The following is a 17119-nucleotide window of genomic DNA, read 5'->3' as shown; positions in this document are numbered from 1 at the left end:
TACACACCGAAAGAGAGTGAAAGCTTTAGCGAGAGTGAGGGATTTACATTTCAGAAACAACTCAGTTAACTCCACAGCCCTGCAGTGACTGAGAGACTGAGAGTTAGATACAGACTCATCTCCACGAACAGCAGATAGATTTGGGCACTCCAGGGAAAGTAAGAGGGAGAAGGAGAGTGAAAGAGAGAGACATAGAGAGATGGAGAGAGAGTGGGTGTGGGTGGAGGTTAGTATTATAGTATCGATTCTCTAAGCTTTGCCAAAAGCCTTTGGCAGTCATTAGATACTATACTGTCAGAGTGGAGGTGTACTTGCAAGCGGTCAAGAGAGGGAATATATCTGACTACGCTTGACTGTCCATTTATACAATGGGGGGGTCAGTTTCCCACACACACATTAAGCCAAGTCCTGCACTAAATCACTCTGTTGTCAGTGTCAATTTCCCACAGAAAAGCCCCTTTTTAGCTTTAAACTAGTCCAGGTCTGTGTTAACAAATCCAGCCCAAAACGTTCTGACAATTCCCAGTGTATTGTATCCACAGAAAAAGGTGGTCCCAGTGAGAACAAAGCTGTATAAAAGATTCAAATAAGACAACTTTGCATTCATTAGACATCCAGATTTTGAGTTTGGAATGTCTTTTTATCGTGTTTTTATTTAGGAAATATTTTTGGTGGACATCTAAAACTAGCGGCCACTCAAGACTGGACCATTGGTTAATGAACAATTCAGCTAAAAGTGCAAGGACTGCAAATGTTAGTCCATAAAGTTAATTATAACAGACTTTGCAGAAAGCATCTAAGCAGAAAGATGATTCTGAAATGGTCGAGCGAGCATCACACTCAACACTCTTTTAACCAGTAAAGATGACTAAGTCTTAAGAACAAGCAATGCAAGCGAGTGTCAAGGACAAAATCAACAATTATAAATAGTGAAGCTGTAGAGCGACAGTTTGTGATGCAATGTGCTGCCTTAGCTGGATGTCCTAATAGTTCTCACTTTAAAATGACTTCTGGAGCTGTTAGCTGATAGGTCTGTAGATTGTTTACATTTTAACTTAAAGAGCAGACTCAAAGTTGCATGTATGTAGACATTGCAACATAACGAAACATTTGAACGATTAATTGATGCTCAGATACGGTGTAAAATGCAAATGCAAAAAGCTGGGCTCTAAGGTGTTAGCTGTTGCAGTCACAGAAGTGTACAATAAATAGATGCCAAAAAATTGAGCCAGGCACAAATTCTAGCATTATTGCATAAAAACACATGCATCAAAATAAAAATTATTAGTAAAATGAGTTTTGGTAGTTATTAGACTTGATTCTTAGACTACATTTAGACATCATTTAAAGTTAAAAATATGGTTATGGTGGCTAAAAAGACAACTCTATCTGATTAACTGGCATCCATACATTAGCCAGGAATGTAAACAGAATAACGTATTTTTAAAACTACATGATAATAGGTGTCTAAGGTCTGTTGGTACTCACTGGGGTTCAGAAAAACTGTTAAAAAAGTGAAAGCTTTGCTTGAAACATTGATTAGTGAAATCATGTTTCTTTCATCATTATATTTTTATATGGGCTCATAGGAATTCTCTCACTGTTTCTCTGGGGAAGTGCTGTTGCAACATACATGTTAAAACTAACCCTGCTGTGCAGAGGCTCTACTTTAGCTTGGATAGTTCTTATAAGTTGTTTACATACTTCAAACAGTGCTCTATTACATCCACCAAGTCAATAATTCAAAACTGACACCTGCAGTGAAAAAGTTAGGGTATGTCAGATGGCTATTAAAATAAATAAAGTGATGCTTCCAATTTTGTGAAGATGGCCAAAAGTACATTCTACTTGAACCTGTTTAACTACATAAAAAAAGTATATCTTTTTTGTTCCCTGCTATATCTTTGAATGATTGTTCCCTTCTAAAGGGGAAGAACAACATAAAATGCAACATAAAACTCAAAAAACCATTTCCATTTCAAACATGTTTTAGACAACAGGTGTTGTGTTCTTTTATTTGGTATGCAGGACTGGGTCAAAATAACTGCCTATGGTAATCGATATTATGCAAAGGCATGTGTGAAAAACACTCTAATAACCCAAAGGACATGTTAAGAACAAGTCTGTGAGTTCATTTGCATGAATCCACAAAAAAGTCAAGTCCCTTTTGAGATAAATACTGGCAATAGATCTTCTACTGCATGTGAACATGAACTTTAATTAATTTTCGCTGTTCAGGTAAAAGGAAACAAGAACTTATACTTGCCTTGAGGAACTCCAGGAAGGCAGGTTTGGATAAGCAGGCTTTCTTAATGAGTGCCATGGCGTTGGTGAAGTTATTGACATAATCGCTGTACACGTCCAGCACCATGGACTTGGAGAACTGTGGAAGACCCATTGAGAGAGAAAAAACAGCAGGTGAAAAAACATGCCAGGAATGCATAATGCACCCACACGGGCTTATTCAACTCCTCCATGCTTACAATTCACACGGGCCTAGGTATGCTGATTAATTCAACAGCAATGTTTTTCTCTTTTCAACCCCACAAAATAAGCTGGAAACTTAGCATTTTTGGATTTGGACGAGCCAGGTGATTGTGGAGCGGAGAGAAGGAAATGAACTGTAATTTTGTTGTGCTGCATTTAGAAAGCTGCCCAAAACCCCTGGAATTTAAACACCTTCCACAATCCATTACAACTGGACCTATTGAGAGCTGGCAAAATGGTGGCCATCAATTCCTTCTGCTCTGACTGAACAATGCTGCTGACAGAGTAGGCATTTCTAGGTGGAAATTAACAAGATGTGTTCATTTCTCCCCTACCTTGCAACCAGATGTGGCTATTGGGAAAGCAGAGACAGAGAGAAGTTTCTACAAGGTACATTTCTGCGTACATGCACACACAAACTCCCAGTCCTATTTACTACTCAAAAGTAAGGGTTTACTACTCCAATTTCGTCTTTTGATTACTACTATTCAATGGACAAAGAAATGTGTCACCTGCGGGGTGTGTGGTGGGATCCACAGATTGAGAAGAGGTGGTGCAGTGCAGCGAATGTCTTGTTCAATATGTGGAAAATGGATCGCAATTCTGATGTCAATGATTGGCATAAAGGAGTGTTTGCATTTGGGGGTGCCATACTGTGAAGAAAGTATCTGGATTTGCAGGTGTATTGAAGCAGACGGTCATACGGGCCTACCAGCAGTGGCAAAAATGCCAGTCTACAGGTAATTCTCATCAAAATTGTGACAGAAAGGAACCGATTGACACGTACCACTGGCAGGTTTTACGGCTTGTGAATAAACCTTGCATGTTTTCAGACCAAACTTGTATCTAGAGGTCAATGCAGGTCCTTAACCAGCAATTTCTGAAAGAATACAGCAGGGCACTGCATTTTCACACATTAGATGAGACAAGACAGTCACTGCACTGGACCACTCTTTTCAGTCTATGAATCCTGTAGCACACCCCGCAGGAATTTATAGCCCAATTCTTCCTGTGCAAAGAAATCTGTTACTACCACCATAAACATGCAAGGTGATGTTACATAAGCTTATACACAGTGTAGATTTAAATATTATAAACATCACACCAAAAGGTCATTTTAGATATTTCATATTTCAAGTATTTTGGCGAAATAAAAATAAACGATATATCATTTTCTGTCAAGCCATTTGCCTTCAGATTTGCTCATTACTTTTGAAACATGAGATATTTTGGATGCCCTTTCTTGATGCTTGATGTCATTTTAGAATTATATACACCTGGGTTATTCATCTGGATACATCTTTCAAATAGGTAATAGTAACATGTTAAATTGTAACATGTAGTGCCAGACCAGCATATTTCTGTCATTTTCTATATTTATCTGAAACTGAATATGACTTATTTAATTGAAAGCATTGCCACCCGTAAAAAGCCATTTCAGATTCTTAGGGTCAAACTACATTCTAACTTTGACAGCACTAATATACAGTATATAGTATACTGGTATACAGATAGAGATGACAACTGTTTGTAATGTGTGGGTGGGTGCATTCCTGTTAGTCTAGCTCATATTTGTGCAGTTGCACAGTCATAAGGCAAAAAATAAATAAGCTAGTACAAAAATAAAACTCTCTGTGTCTCTGTGTGTAACTCCTAATGCTTAAGGGGCTCAGAGGAAAGCCGAAGCAGCGCACAGTAAAGGACATCACAGAACAAGTGTGCTCTTTTAACTGGTGAATAATAAGAGGGCCCTGTGGATGCTCTCCATGTGGAGGGTCATAGCAGCATTCATTCATTAGGCCATTAGTCCGCCTGCAGCGCCACTATGCTAACTCTCTTCACCCCATGATAAAGAGACAGCCATCTCGCTGTAATTGCCGCTGTGTTTGATGTGAGACAGTGCAGGGTACTGTCGGAACTGTAAACTGCTCGCTAGTATTAGCCTCTGAGGCCACACTCAGTCCCCCAGCTATGTTCTCTAAGCTTCAAAATAAAAACATTGCTTATGGTTGGTTGTGGCGCAACAGATAACATCACTACCTGCCACTGAGCTACCACACCATGTGGGAGACTGGGGTTCGATTCCTGGTCTGGGTGACTATGCTGTGCTACACCAATAACAGTCCTTGGGCAAGACTCCTAACACTGCATTGGCCTCTGTAATACAAGTAACCTTGTAAGTCGCTCTGGATAAGAGCGTCAGCTAAAATGCCATAAATGTAAATGTAAATAAATATGTGAATAGTATCGTTACAGAGGGTCACGTTTGTGGGGTCAGGTTAAAGGAATACACCAATGGTTTTGAACCTAATCTGAATCTTCTGCATTTATATTGATCCATCGATGACCAGAGTCAAAAACTTTAAAGTATTTACCTGCATTTAGAAAAGTAGAGGATACAGACAGACTCAAAGCACACTTATTACAGAAGCTGTGGGCAGTTGTTGAATTTACTGAATTATCAGTAGACATTGTATCCCTATTTTTGTTGAACATTTTCTTGTGTTCCGCAGTAAAAAGTAAAGTGCACTCCAAAATGTTTGGAACAAGAACACATTTTAAGATTTGCTTCTAAGCTTTGGAGTCTGTAGTTGCCATTAGGACAAGAACTGTGTAAATGGAATTTAAAGGTGCTATTATGAGACTAAAAAACGTAAACCAACTGATATTCCACCTGAACGCACTGTTGAGCTCATTCATCGCAAAGAGACTGGTAGGCCAACTTCTGCTGCTGATGACAGAAGAATCCTCACTAATCCTGCAGAAAAATCCTCAACTGACTTTCCAACAGACCAAAGCAGCCTTCAGGATGCAGGTGTGCATTTGTCCACAGAAGACTTGAACAGAAATACAGAGGCTATAACGCAAGATGCAAACCACTAAACAAAAAGGTCTTGTAGACAGATGTAACCAAGAATGACCTATATCAAGTCAAGTCAAGTCAGATTTATTTGTATAGTGCTTTTTACAACTGTTGTCATCACAAAGCAGCTTTACAGAATTAGTAATTAATAAAAGACAGAGACAAAGAAACCTTGGGAGGAACCAAGACGCACAAGGGGGACCCATCCTCCTCTGGTCAGAACTATTTAAACATTTCTGATAAAAATTACCAAACCAGATACAACAGATAATTAATAATGGTGATATTAATAGTGGCAGATAGTTACGAGTCCAAGTGGCAGATAGTTACGAGTCCATTTTTTTTTAGGTTTTAACGTGGTCATTAAACAGGTAGCAGTGGTAGGCGGGTGAGCCACTGGTCTGCAATGGGAGGTGGTGGGTGGGGGGCCTGCTGGTTGGACCTATATCACAGTGAAGGCAAGAGCAAAGTGCAATCCAAAGCATACCACCTCATCTGTGAAACATACTGGAGGGGTGTCATGGCTTGGGCATGTACAGCTGCCACAAGTACTGGAGAATTTATCATCATTGATATTGTAACAGATGAAGGCAGTAGCACAATGCATTCTGAGGTGCACAGGGACATCTGCTCAAGTTCTAGTAAATGATTCCCAACTCATTGGGTGGAGCTTCATCCTACAGCAAGACAACACCGTTTTTTTTTCAAAGTATAACAATGGAAAGTTCATGCCAGTAACCTTATTTAAAATACTGAGTAAAGTATATTTTAAATATTCAACCCCCAAATCAAGCAAGAGCTGAAGTTGCTGCATTAGAGGCTTGGTAAAGCATCACCAAAAAAGATACTCACCACCTGGTGATTTCAAACAGTCATTGCATGCAGGAGCTATGCAACAAAGTTCTAAACATGACTGCTTTACTGTATCTACCTTTGCTATCTCCCAAACACTACGGTGCTCTGAAATGAGGGGGACTGTGTAAAAACAATGCTGTAATTTCAACATGGTGAAATCAAAATAGCAAGAAAAAAGGGGTCTTTGTAATGTAAGTAATTGCATAAATATTCATTCATAAAGTAACTGATCTTGTTCAACTTTCATAATCAATGAAATGGAGATGACCTGAGTGTAGTGAATGTGTCTCAAGTGATTTTAGCTTAAAGAGACACCTGTTTGGAAGGTCCAGTCACTGCTTAATCAGTATTAATCAGTTAATCAGTTATAGACACTATGCATATCATTGTGGGGGGGAAAAAGAGTTCTCCATGTTCATTGATAGGCAACTAAAGAGTATAAAACTTTTTTTCTCTGGCAGACACACTTATAACTAATACAATCTAAAAACAGGAGTTTGCAGTTTGCAACAATTGGGCTGGCACACCCTGACTGTCCAACAAGGTACCTGGTAAAAAATAAAGACTGTTAAATAAAGCAACACTTGATGACTGGAGAATTCCACACGTCAGGGTGGACTTAAAACAGAAACAGTTCTAGCTAGTTTTAATGCTTTCCCAGATGAAGAAAAGTGAAGTTTATGGGAGTAATAAAGAATACACAATACAATATTAATCTCAAAAAATGCAATATTAACCTCACAACTTACTGAAATAGAATTTTAACAAAACTATGCCTTCACCATTTAGCTTATCCATAGTGACTTACATTTAAATCATGTCACACACGAAGGCGAATATAGTGTCAGGAGTGTTGCCCAAAGACTAGCCAAAGTAGCTTGGTGTAGCACGGTGTGCTTGCCTGATCAGGGAATTGAACCGTAGGCTGCCAAGGGAAGGGTAGTGTTGTTACCCACTACACCACCTATAAGTGCACTATTTTTGTAACAGAGATTTAAATTTCCGGTGATCTGTGATTTCCTGTTCATGTAAGAAAAAAGTCCTATATTCCTTGTAAGTCATTCCTCTGGGAAAAACAGTTCATTTCTGTAGTGCACAGTTTGTAGATTAACAATAGCAAATTTTTATAACAGCTCTCCAAAATAACTGCAGACATCTAAAGTTTGTAACAGATTTGCATATGACTTACTTACACACAACTTTTATGAAAGGGATGTTCACATTTCACAGTTTCTTGGATGGTGAACTGAAAATGCAGGTTTGTTCATTTGGCGTCTTTTAAGGAAACTAAGTGGCACTTAGCTACGCAATATGTGAAATGTAAAAGACTCGCTCACCGAGGCCACGAACAGATCTCCAATCTTCTCATTCGCGTCCCATTCTGCCACACGGGATGCCAGGGCAATCTGAAACATGGAGTGGCACTGGGTGATCTCTCGCACACGAAAGAAAATAGGCCGGATCTTCTTGGGGCTCAGGATGCGGGGCTCCGCCTCCATTAGAGGCCGCTGGTACTCCTAGGAAATAATAATAAATGTGCTTGAGTGCCCTGTCACTTTAAGAAAGATTACATTTTGGCCAAAGGCACCTAAGCACCTCCACCAAGTCTCTCATAAACCCCCACTTTTTTTTTTACTTTTTATGCAAAGTAAAATTTACTTCCAGTGTAACTGCATGAGCGATTAGTATATTTATACACAGTTATCAACAGCCCATGAAAACAAATCTGCAAGGAGAGTAGGAAATGGGGTTAAAAAAAACTTTCTGCTGCCATTTATTTTGCAACATTTAAGCTCACAAGGCAGGGAAGTAGATTCACTTGGAAGCCCAGTTCAGCCAGATTTTCTCACAATTGTGACCACTTATGATGCCACAATTGCTTATTTTCAAGACTTTGACTGAAAATCAAAATAATCCTTAATTTTCGTGAGATTCTGAACAATATTTCTGAACATTTCAAAATTACCTAAGGATTCTGACAAAACTGTGTCAAAAAGAAGGGCTATATATCTTGAAATACAATGGAATCTTTTATAATAATGGGTAACTTTCTTGAGATGTTGACTGCATGTATCAACATAATGCCTCATTTTCTCATAAATATGACTAATTATGATTATACTTGAAATGTTACTAATTATATCACGATTTCCATTAAATAAATCAAAACAATGCCTTATTTTTAAAAAATCTGACTGAATATGTTGAAATAATTGCTTATATTCAAAATATTTAATGTATATGAATGTCAAATTATTGGCTTCTTCTCTCAAGATTTTGACTGAATACAGCAAAATAATCAAAATTTCTTGAGATTAGACTAATTATATCAAAATAATGTGTTTCTGTTTTTAAGATTAATGTTATGTTATGTTATGTTAAATTTGACTTTATTTCATACTACCTACTGCTATATTCATGTTAGAATTTCACCTCATTTTGGTTTGTTCTGAATAGAAACTGTATTTTTGCTGATCCACTGTCTCCTCTTTACACATTCAGTCTATAGCAGATTGATAGTTAACACACACCAACCTCCCCTCTACCCATCCCCCAACTTTCTCTCATAAAATTGCTCCCTTTCTTTCACTCAAAATCAGGCACCCATGATCTGCGCTTCAAACGTGAGACGATTTATTGCTGTACTTTTGCATCACCTTGGAAATAGAGAAGAGTTGAGGAGGTTGCATGGATCTGAATGGAGACACTACTCAATACACATTATGTCTCAACCCTTAAAACATTCTGGAGCTTTTAAATGCTCCATTTACATAAAGAAATACATCCTTTGGATAAAAAAACAACAGAAAATGAGTGTAGGGTTTGACCCAAGGAGATGTGTGCATACTTAAATCGTCACGACGAACAACTTGTTCTCTGTCTCACAAACCCTTCAGTGAACTCCTCCATTAATTCCCTTAAAGCTTAAGAAGTCGTTGACAAAAGTTGCATTTTCTTGCATTAAGAGTGTGTTATGATAGTTCTGTGCGGTTCTGATTAAAGTCAGACTACACCGTAGTTTAATATGCAATTCAGAAGTTTAACGGCTCTCCAAAGCCTGCAAATGAACTTAACATGTTGCGCTTTATTAGCCATCCTAATCGTTTTCCAGTAGCGGGCAGAAGTACGTGCTAAGTGTGTTGTAGCTGTTGTAGCTCGTTGGGGTTTTTTCATTGCCTTAGAACGCCAAAAGCAAGCACGATGGCTTTCATGAATAAATTATAAGGCTTAATCTTTAAAAGCAAGGAGGCTTTGTAGTAGATTGTGGAAACAATAGATTTTTTTTCACAACCGCTTTCTTCCCTCCCCCACATTCTCCGGCTGCTAATGAATTATCGACAAAGACAAAATAAGGCTAAAGATGAGGCGAAGGGATCTTCTTCCCCAGCGAAGCCTACAGAAGCAACTCCACCACTAAACTTAATTATGCAACAGCTTTAATCCCCCCCCCTTCCCAACATCAGCGATTATTAGGACGATCTAGTCTGTCTGCGCAGCTTTATCAGCTGAAACACTTGTTGAGCACATTAACTCAACAACATGCAACACTGTTTTGAAAATGCAAACTGCAAAGGACTACAGACAGGACTTTGATTTCACAACAAAGGTGGCAAATCGCGCAGATCTAGGCGGACTTGATTTCACACGTCTGTCATTGATCTGCGATTCAATTTTGGGCAGTGCCTCGGCCTTCAAAGGGGAAAATGATCATAAACGTTTCTCATAGGCTCAGATCACAGATAAATTCCGCGAGAACCTGCCGGGTGTATTGGGTTTCATTTAAAAGGATATGTAACTCGATACAAATGTGATTACAATGTACATTATGAGTTACTGTAGCCACCGTTGTGCAACTTTGAAACCACCTGAACTTCCACTTTGTCTGAAACTCTTCCAGCCATTACTCCTCCGAAGGCTCGTCCAGACGCCAAGAAAGCTGCCTGAACTTAATAAGCAAGCAATAAACTTACTCAGAGATAATGGATTACACAAATATGTCCTGTTTTCAGTTTGCCCTCCGTTCTGATCCGACTAACGTAATGTTGAGTATCAGCCAGTATTGATCCGGTCTTGGGGTTTTTGGTTTTTGGAGTGCGGGTTCCCCTAGTGAAGTGCAAAGGAACTGCAGGAAGGGAGGCTGAGGGGTGAGATGGCCGTATCACAAGACCTTGATCTGGAATAATAATATTGGTTTACCCTATGCAGCTTATAAATGGTAAACTGTCACAAAACAACAGAGATTTGGTACTGCCCACCCACTATAACTCCCCATAGCACAAGCAAAGGAAAGAGCGTCATCTACCCACCCGAAGAGAGAATGAACAACTGTTCTCTCTCGGACTCCAGCTACTGTGGGCAAAGCGGCATGGCTCTGGGATTCAAGCTTACGACTCCCTGGGCCATAAAGCACCTTCACTTCTGAAAGAATTTTTAATGTATATGTTTATAGTGAAGCAATTTAGCAACTGACCTGTTTGATTTTCAGGGGCTCTAACAACTTGCAACAAATATTTTGTGGCTTTCAGGGGGTCCTAAGAGGTCCATATTCATATACATAACTGAATAAACATATTTAATGTTCCATAATGTTCCATTTTGTATACATACTTATTTATCTAAATATACAAATGTGCACATTCATTTATATAGCTTGTATATATATATAGCTTGTGTAACTAAAAATGTCTGTAGAAGCATCAAAACAGATGAATTTTTGAACCCCTGAAGGACTCACCTGAAGGATTCTTTTGAGAGACCCCAAATAGCTTCTTTCACTCTGTACAATAGATGCCAGGATGTGGCGCCGGATGATCTGGTCAAGAAATAGAAGTGATAAAACGACTGTAAACGGTGTAGGAGCATCAAAAATACAATTCTCTCCCTAGTCTAACCATCCACAATCCATATATATATATATAAACTAAACATGTTCTGACTGCATCATGGTTGTGATAACATACAATATGGCCATATGGCCTCCATATCTTTCAGTCCCATTTAAAACTAGGCAAACCCAATGGAGGTCATTTACATTTTGTTGCTGTCAGAACAAAACCTGGTTTCTCCAAACTGCAACTGTAACAGTCTGCCCAGAGTGAGATCTTTTAGTACGAGTGCAGCTAGAATCTTAGACTGTGACCATTACAAAGCTACGTTCACACAGCAAGAGTAAGGTGGACCCAATCATGAAACTTTTTCATCATACGTGACACAGATGTGTTATATGTGTGGCAATGTGAGCGGAATGAAACTTACGGAATATTATTAATTAATTAAATTCCGATTTGGACCACTTTCAAAGGCGGTACTGAAATATGAAATAGTGAAAGAGTTTTAGTTCTTTGCGTAGGGGTTGGTGGTGTGGTCTCTGCTGACCCAGAAAAATAAAAGAAATCCAATATATATCCAATATGTAGCAAGGTGATTCAGTCTGAACAGCCAGATCAGAATTCATGAGATGTTTACGAAAGGTTATAAAAGCCATGTGCTAAACATGAAGCTGCAGTTCCACCTGCAAAATAGTGCTGCAATTACTTTTTAGTCCCTGTAAGTTCTGTACCATTTAAGTTGCAATGGAACATTTCAGTAAGAAGCTGGCAAATTACATCAGACTTGTGGGCACTGCTGTGTTTGCTTACAGAGTAATAAATCTTAAAATTCTAAATTTGAATGGCAGAAATGTTACAGAGTGGTCATTTGATTGTTAAAGTCCATGTGTTTTGCACATCCTTTAGGGGTGGTTCAAAGCTCAACCTACACTTCCCGTCTGACAATGTGGACACTTTCCATTGGTACGTTCATCTTAAAGATTTGACACATTGTAAGGACAGCTGGTGCTTTTGAAACACAGGAAAAAAAAACTAGAAAAAATGGAGATATGAAGTTTTGCTCTGACAGTGATGAATATTAGCTGTAAAAAAAGAAGTACAGGCTGTTAAATTCAAACACTGCATTTACGTTAAAATGAAGCAAAGCACTCAGTTTTATGCAAATGAGTAGCATATTTTGCCAGGCGGCTGGCGATCAGATGTGCTACGGGGCAATTTTGTCATGTGTCATGTCCATATTCAAACCACACACAGAAAAGTGTGAAGAAATGGAGAAGTTGGCAAAAGTGTTATTACACTGGATGACAATTAAAAAACAATATTAGGACTTTTCTCTCCTACATTTTATTACAGGCCTATCCCACACTCCCCACACAATTCACACAACAACAAACCAGCCAATGTTAGGGAGGTAAGAGATTGGCTACACTGTAAACGCAGTGTATGAGATACAGAGAGGTTTGAAAAGGATCAGGAAAAAAACAGTAGTTTATAATCCAAAAACTACGATACAGAATATCTTTGGACTCCTTGACCCAGTTGTAAGTCTTCAAATGTTATCAGATTAAACATAAATGAAAAAAGAATAATAAAGACTTAATAACTACAATAAAACATGTTGCACTTCTAAGACTGAGAAAGTACAGTATTGGCCCACATAGAGGCCTTTAAAGGGCTAATGAGCTAAAGAGGGTTAAAAATAAAGGGTGTGTGGAGGTTCCGTTAATATCTATATAACCCAGTGCAGAATTTAATCTTTTCTGTTGAAAATATTAAACTCTGAACTCTAAACTGTGTCTAAAGCCAAACACACAGACACACACAATATTACACTGAAGCATTTTTAACACAATATTTTTATTGTGAACACACACACAAACACAAACACACCTGTTGACTGCTAAGTCCCTCTGGCATGGGGCCCAGCTGTGCTGGAGGATGCTTTGCCTCTGACACGATCACATCCAGATACCCTGCATCATCTTCAGCTTCAACTACAGAGAGAGAGAGAGAGGGAGGGAAAGAGACTTATACCCAAACTGCAATACCTCAAAACCAAGAAAAAGTGTTAAACCATAACACCCACCCACCTTCTCTTAAAGTCCCCATACCCCATGACAATACAAATGCACATCCCAAGCACTTCAGTGCATCATTTTTGCCTTGTGAGCCATATTGATAATTTAACCTGTTAAAACACAAAGTTCAACAGGGAGGACCTCTGACGCTAAGAGAAGGTTGGACCCAGTATGAAAAACCCCCTCAACAGATCAAAAGGGAGCTCCAGTTGCACGCACCTAGCAAACACATGCACTACCATCTCAGGCCTCCCACAACAACCATCATTAACAAGAGCACTCAGGTGAGCAACATGTATATTAGCGACCAAGACCCCATGGATCATTCTCCACTGCAGATCCCCAGTTACAGTTACAGGTAATTTATATAAAACACTCCACCTAACAGAGAGACAGAGAAAGAGGGTAGAGAGAGTCATAGAGAAAGAATGAAAGGTAGGGAGGGAACATGACAAATAGGGGAGGTAATGGGGAAACAATTACGAAGAGAGTATGTATAGACAGACAGACAGACAGACAGAAAGAGAAAGAGTAAAAAGAGAGAAAATGAGAGAGTGAGGGAGCGAGAGAAGAATGACAGAGGGAGGGAAGGAGAAATAGACAGAGAGGGAGAGAGTATACTGATAAAGAAATAGAGAGGGGGAGAAGGGAGGATGAAAGGGAGGGAGAGAGTGAGTGTGTGTATAGAGAGATAGAGAAAGAGAGAGGGAGAGAGAGGGAGGGAGAGCGAGGGAGGGGGAGATGGAGGAAAGGAGAAGAGAGAATACATGAAAGAGGGAGAGAAAGTGTGTATACACAGGAAGAGAGAGAAAAAGAAAGAGCATAGTGGTGATGCAGGGGGAGGAGAGAGAGAGAGAAATAGCGGTGATGCAGGGGGAGAGAAAGAAAGCAGTGGTGATGTAGGGGGAAGAGAAAGAGGGAGATGGAGAGAGAGCAAGAGTGACAAGGAGAATAGTGGTGATGACGGGAGAGAGAGAGAAAAAGAAAGAGAAGGAACATATTGGTGATGCAGGGAGAGAGAAAGAAAAAGAGAAGGAGAGAGAGTAGTGGTGATGCAGGGACAGAGAGAGAGAGAGAGAGAGAAAGAGAATAGTGGAGATGCATGGGGAGGGAAAGAGAGAAAGAATATAGAGGTGATGTAGGGGAAAGAGGGCGGGAGTGTGTACGTGTGAGAGAGAGAGAGAGAGAGAGAAGGAGCTATGTTCTTTTTTTCTCTGCCAGTAAAGGAAATTCAAATATTCAGATTTTATTATAGCTCCCAATGAACTCTGTGCATTTTTCAAAAACACGCTCAAACAGTGCGGCAAATCTGACGCAGCACAGAAACGGGCTGTTCTAAACCACATCTAAGCGCTCCTTCCCTCTGCGCGGCTACAAAGCAGCCTGACAGCAAACAATTTCTCACCGCCGCAGCGGCACAAAAGCCTGCAAATATTCAAACAAGTTTTGGCAAGCAGAGCAGTTAATGACTGGAATAGTAATGTCGTCAGCAGGAATCAAAACATTTAACATTTAACGCTCGGCCTTCCTAGCTGCTATCAATACCTGAAATGACAATTAGTGACCTTTCCCCCTCGACTTGATCATGAGAGGGATTTTTTTTTTTCCGGGGGTGTTATATGTGGCTGCGGCAGGGAGTCTGCCAGGCTCCATTACCGGATGCTAATCTCTCTGCATTGTGCTGTGGAGGCTCGTGGGGTGCCAATCCAGTCATTCAAATTTTCCTTTTCGTTTCTCGCGCACATCAAACACCTGCTTCGGCATCTCCGTTCTGCCTGTCCTCAGCCCGACGTGACATATTCTCAGCCATTTCATCCCAAATATCTCACAGTATCTTACAGTATCTGCAAATTCCCTGCTGCACAATCTTTCAGCCTGAAAAAGAAAGAACTGAAAAAGCAGCTGAACATGTTTTTATATGCATTGGCTTTTTAATTCAGAGATAAAAAGAATACATTGACTTTGTTCTGGTTGAGAATGAACTGACAAAGAAACCAAGGATGATCTGTACTGGCCTTTGCCTTACATACTTCATGGAACCAGTCTGACTGATTTGTTATCTAGCTAGCTTGGTTGCTCATTGTAGCAGACTGAGGATTCCCCAAATGATCAAACTCACTCATCAAACTGACTTAGAATACTAAGCTCCCCGTCCAAAAAAACATTAGGCACCTTGTCTGTTTAAGGTAACTTAGTAACTTCAGGCTCCTGCAGATGGCGTTGCACAAAGAGGATCGGCATGTGAAGTCTGTCTTGTTGGACGTGCGGAAAACAGGTTGCAATGCAGATGTTAATGATTGTCTAAAAGGAGTGACTGCACTTTGGCGTGCCAAAGGCCATAGGGTGAAGAACGTAGCTGAATTTGCAGGTGTATGGAAGCATATGGCACATGGTCACTTGAATGAAAACCCAATGAGGTAACTGGCATAACCCACACCAGCAGGATCACATAAATGCACTTGTCTTTTCCCCTTGATCAAATCAAAGTCACTTAATGCAGAGTTTTAGCTCATACTGACCCAATCTAATCTTGGATTGTATAAATAGCACAGTCACAGAAAAATAAATAACAAATAAATAATAAAATCACTTTATTTTTAGTAGCAGTTTCTATAATGAGACAATCTAAACTGATTTATTTAGTGTAGTTCTGGTTCTTCTATGTCGTTGCTCAAATACCTCTTTGTAGCACCTTTATTTTTAAGAGTGTATAAACAGTTACACAGTCAGTAAGATACTGCTTGGATATGTACAGCTTTAAAATCTTCAAAAGACATTTCTAAACGAGGGTGCACACTTTCTATTTTGTAGTTTTTACCCAGGATCCATGCTGCTGCATTTTGTTTAGGCTGTAGAAGACTGTTTTGTTAGGAAGCCCAGTTTAAAGAGTATTACAATGATCAATTCTTCATGTAAGAAATGCAAGTATGTTTCTCAAACAATAAAGAGCTACTTTAGTGACTGTATTTCCAACCACCAATCACATACATGAAAACTCAATGGCATGAAAAAAGTGACTTCAGAAATGGTATTTTTTGCATTAAGCACATCAAATGCGTCAATGTGTTTCTAAAGCTTAAGCCTAATAATTTAAGTGTTCCTGTTAACATGATATATGACAGAATACGGTTGTATTGAAGCTAAACATACCATTTAAAATAATGTCATTAGTATATGGATATTTTCACGTCTGTCTATTGACCAACATGACATTTAAAATACCATTTAATATCAGTTAATGTTTCTTCTTCTTTTTTAAGCAAACTTTGTAATTTCAGGATTACTGTATATATGACCCAGTTTACAAACATTATAATAATAATAACATAATAATAATATTTATAATAATAGTATTATATTCATTCAAAAGATTTACATTTACTCAACATTATGTGAACTTCAATTTAAAGTTATTTATTATTAATTTTGGAGATTAATGTTTTTCACTGGACAGAAACAATATCATTTACTTGGTTTCAGTACTGACACTCGGAAGAGGCTCAATAAGAGGGTCAGGTACCTGTATCTGTCTCGATGCATCCCTGACATCTACTAAAATGGAAAATATTATGTGTTCTGTGTTTTTGTTACTCGTCATACGACATCAAGACAAATTCCTTGTATGTGTAACATACTTGGTGAAATAAAGAGATTCTGATTCTGATTATTATCATTTTTATTCTATTTAAGATCATTTAACATTGCTGCAGATTACAGAATGCTAATTTGTGCACATATCCTCCCATTATTTTTAGCTAAATTAGCCTCATAGCTCTTATACAAAGCAAAAGAATCAAACTTCAGAAACCAAAAACAGGTCTTAGCTGATCAACTAGATTTGATTCTTCACATCTATTGCTTTAGAAAAAAAAAAGAACCTTCCATTACCTGCATGGTCCTTCTTCTGCAGAAAAGAGACTCTCCTCATGACAGCTATTTTGGTCTTCTCCAGGCCATCTTTAGTTCCACTCCGCGCTGCTCGCATCAACTGATGGACCTGTGGCAGG

General features: G+C 39.1%; 1 protein-coding gene across 3 annotated transcripts in view; it reads right to left on the bottom strand.

Annotated features, from left to right (window-relative positions):
- Positions 1 to 17119, bottom strand: part of arhgef10la (Rho guanine nucleotide exchange factor (GEF) 10-like a) — a 221883-nt gene that overhangs the window by 153581 nt on the left and 51183 nt on the right. For all 3 annotated transcript variants that reach the window (XM_072665387.1, XM_072665388.1, XM_072665389.1), the window contains 5 exons: positions 17001 to 17109; positions 12925 to 13028; positions 10941 to 11018; positions 7543 to 7722; positions 2267 to 2383 (listed from right to left, as the gene is read on the bottom strand). In XM_072665387.1, coding sequence (XP_072521488.1) covers positions 2267 to 2383; positions 7543 to 7722; positions 10941 to 11018; positions 12925 to 13028; positions 17001 to 17109 — 588 coding nt within the window. The remainder of the gene's footprint in view (positions 1 to 2266; positions 2384 to 7542; positions 7723 to 10940; positions 11019 to 12924; positions 13029 to 17000; positions 17110 to 17119) is intronic.

Source organism: Salminus brasiliensis, chromosome 21 (genome assembly GCF_030463535.1).
Source record: "Salminus brasiliensis chromosome 21, fSalBra1.hap2, whole genome shotgun sequence".
Classification (NCBI taxonomy): Eukaryota; Metazoa; Chordata; class Actinopteri; order Characiformes; family Bryconidae; genus Salminus; species Salminus brasiliensis.
The sequence above is the reverse complement of the archived record's forward strand: the minus strand, read 5'-3'. Positions and strand labels throughout refer to the sequence as shown.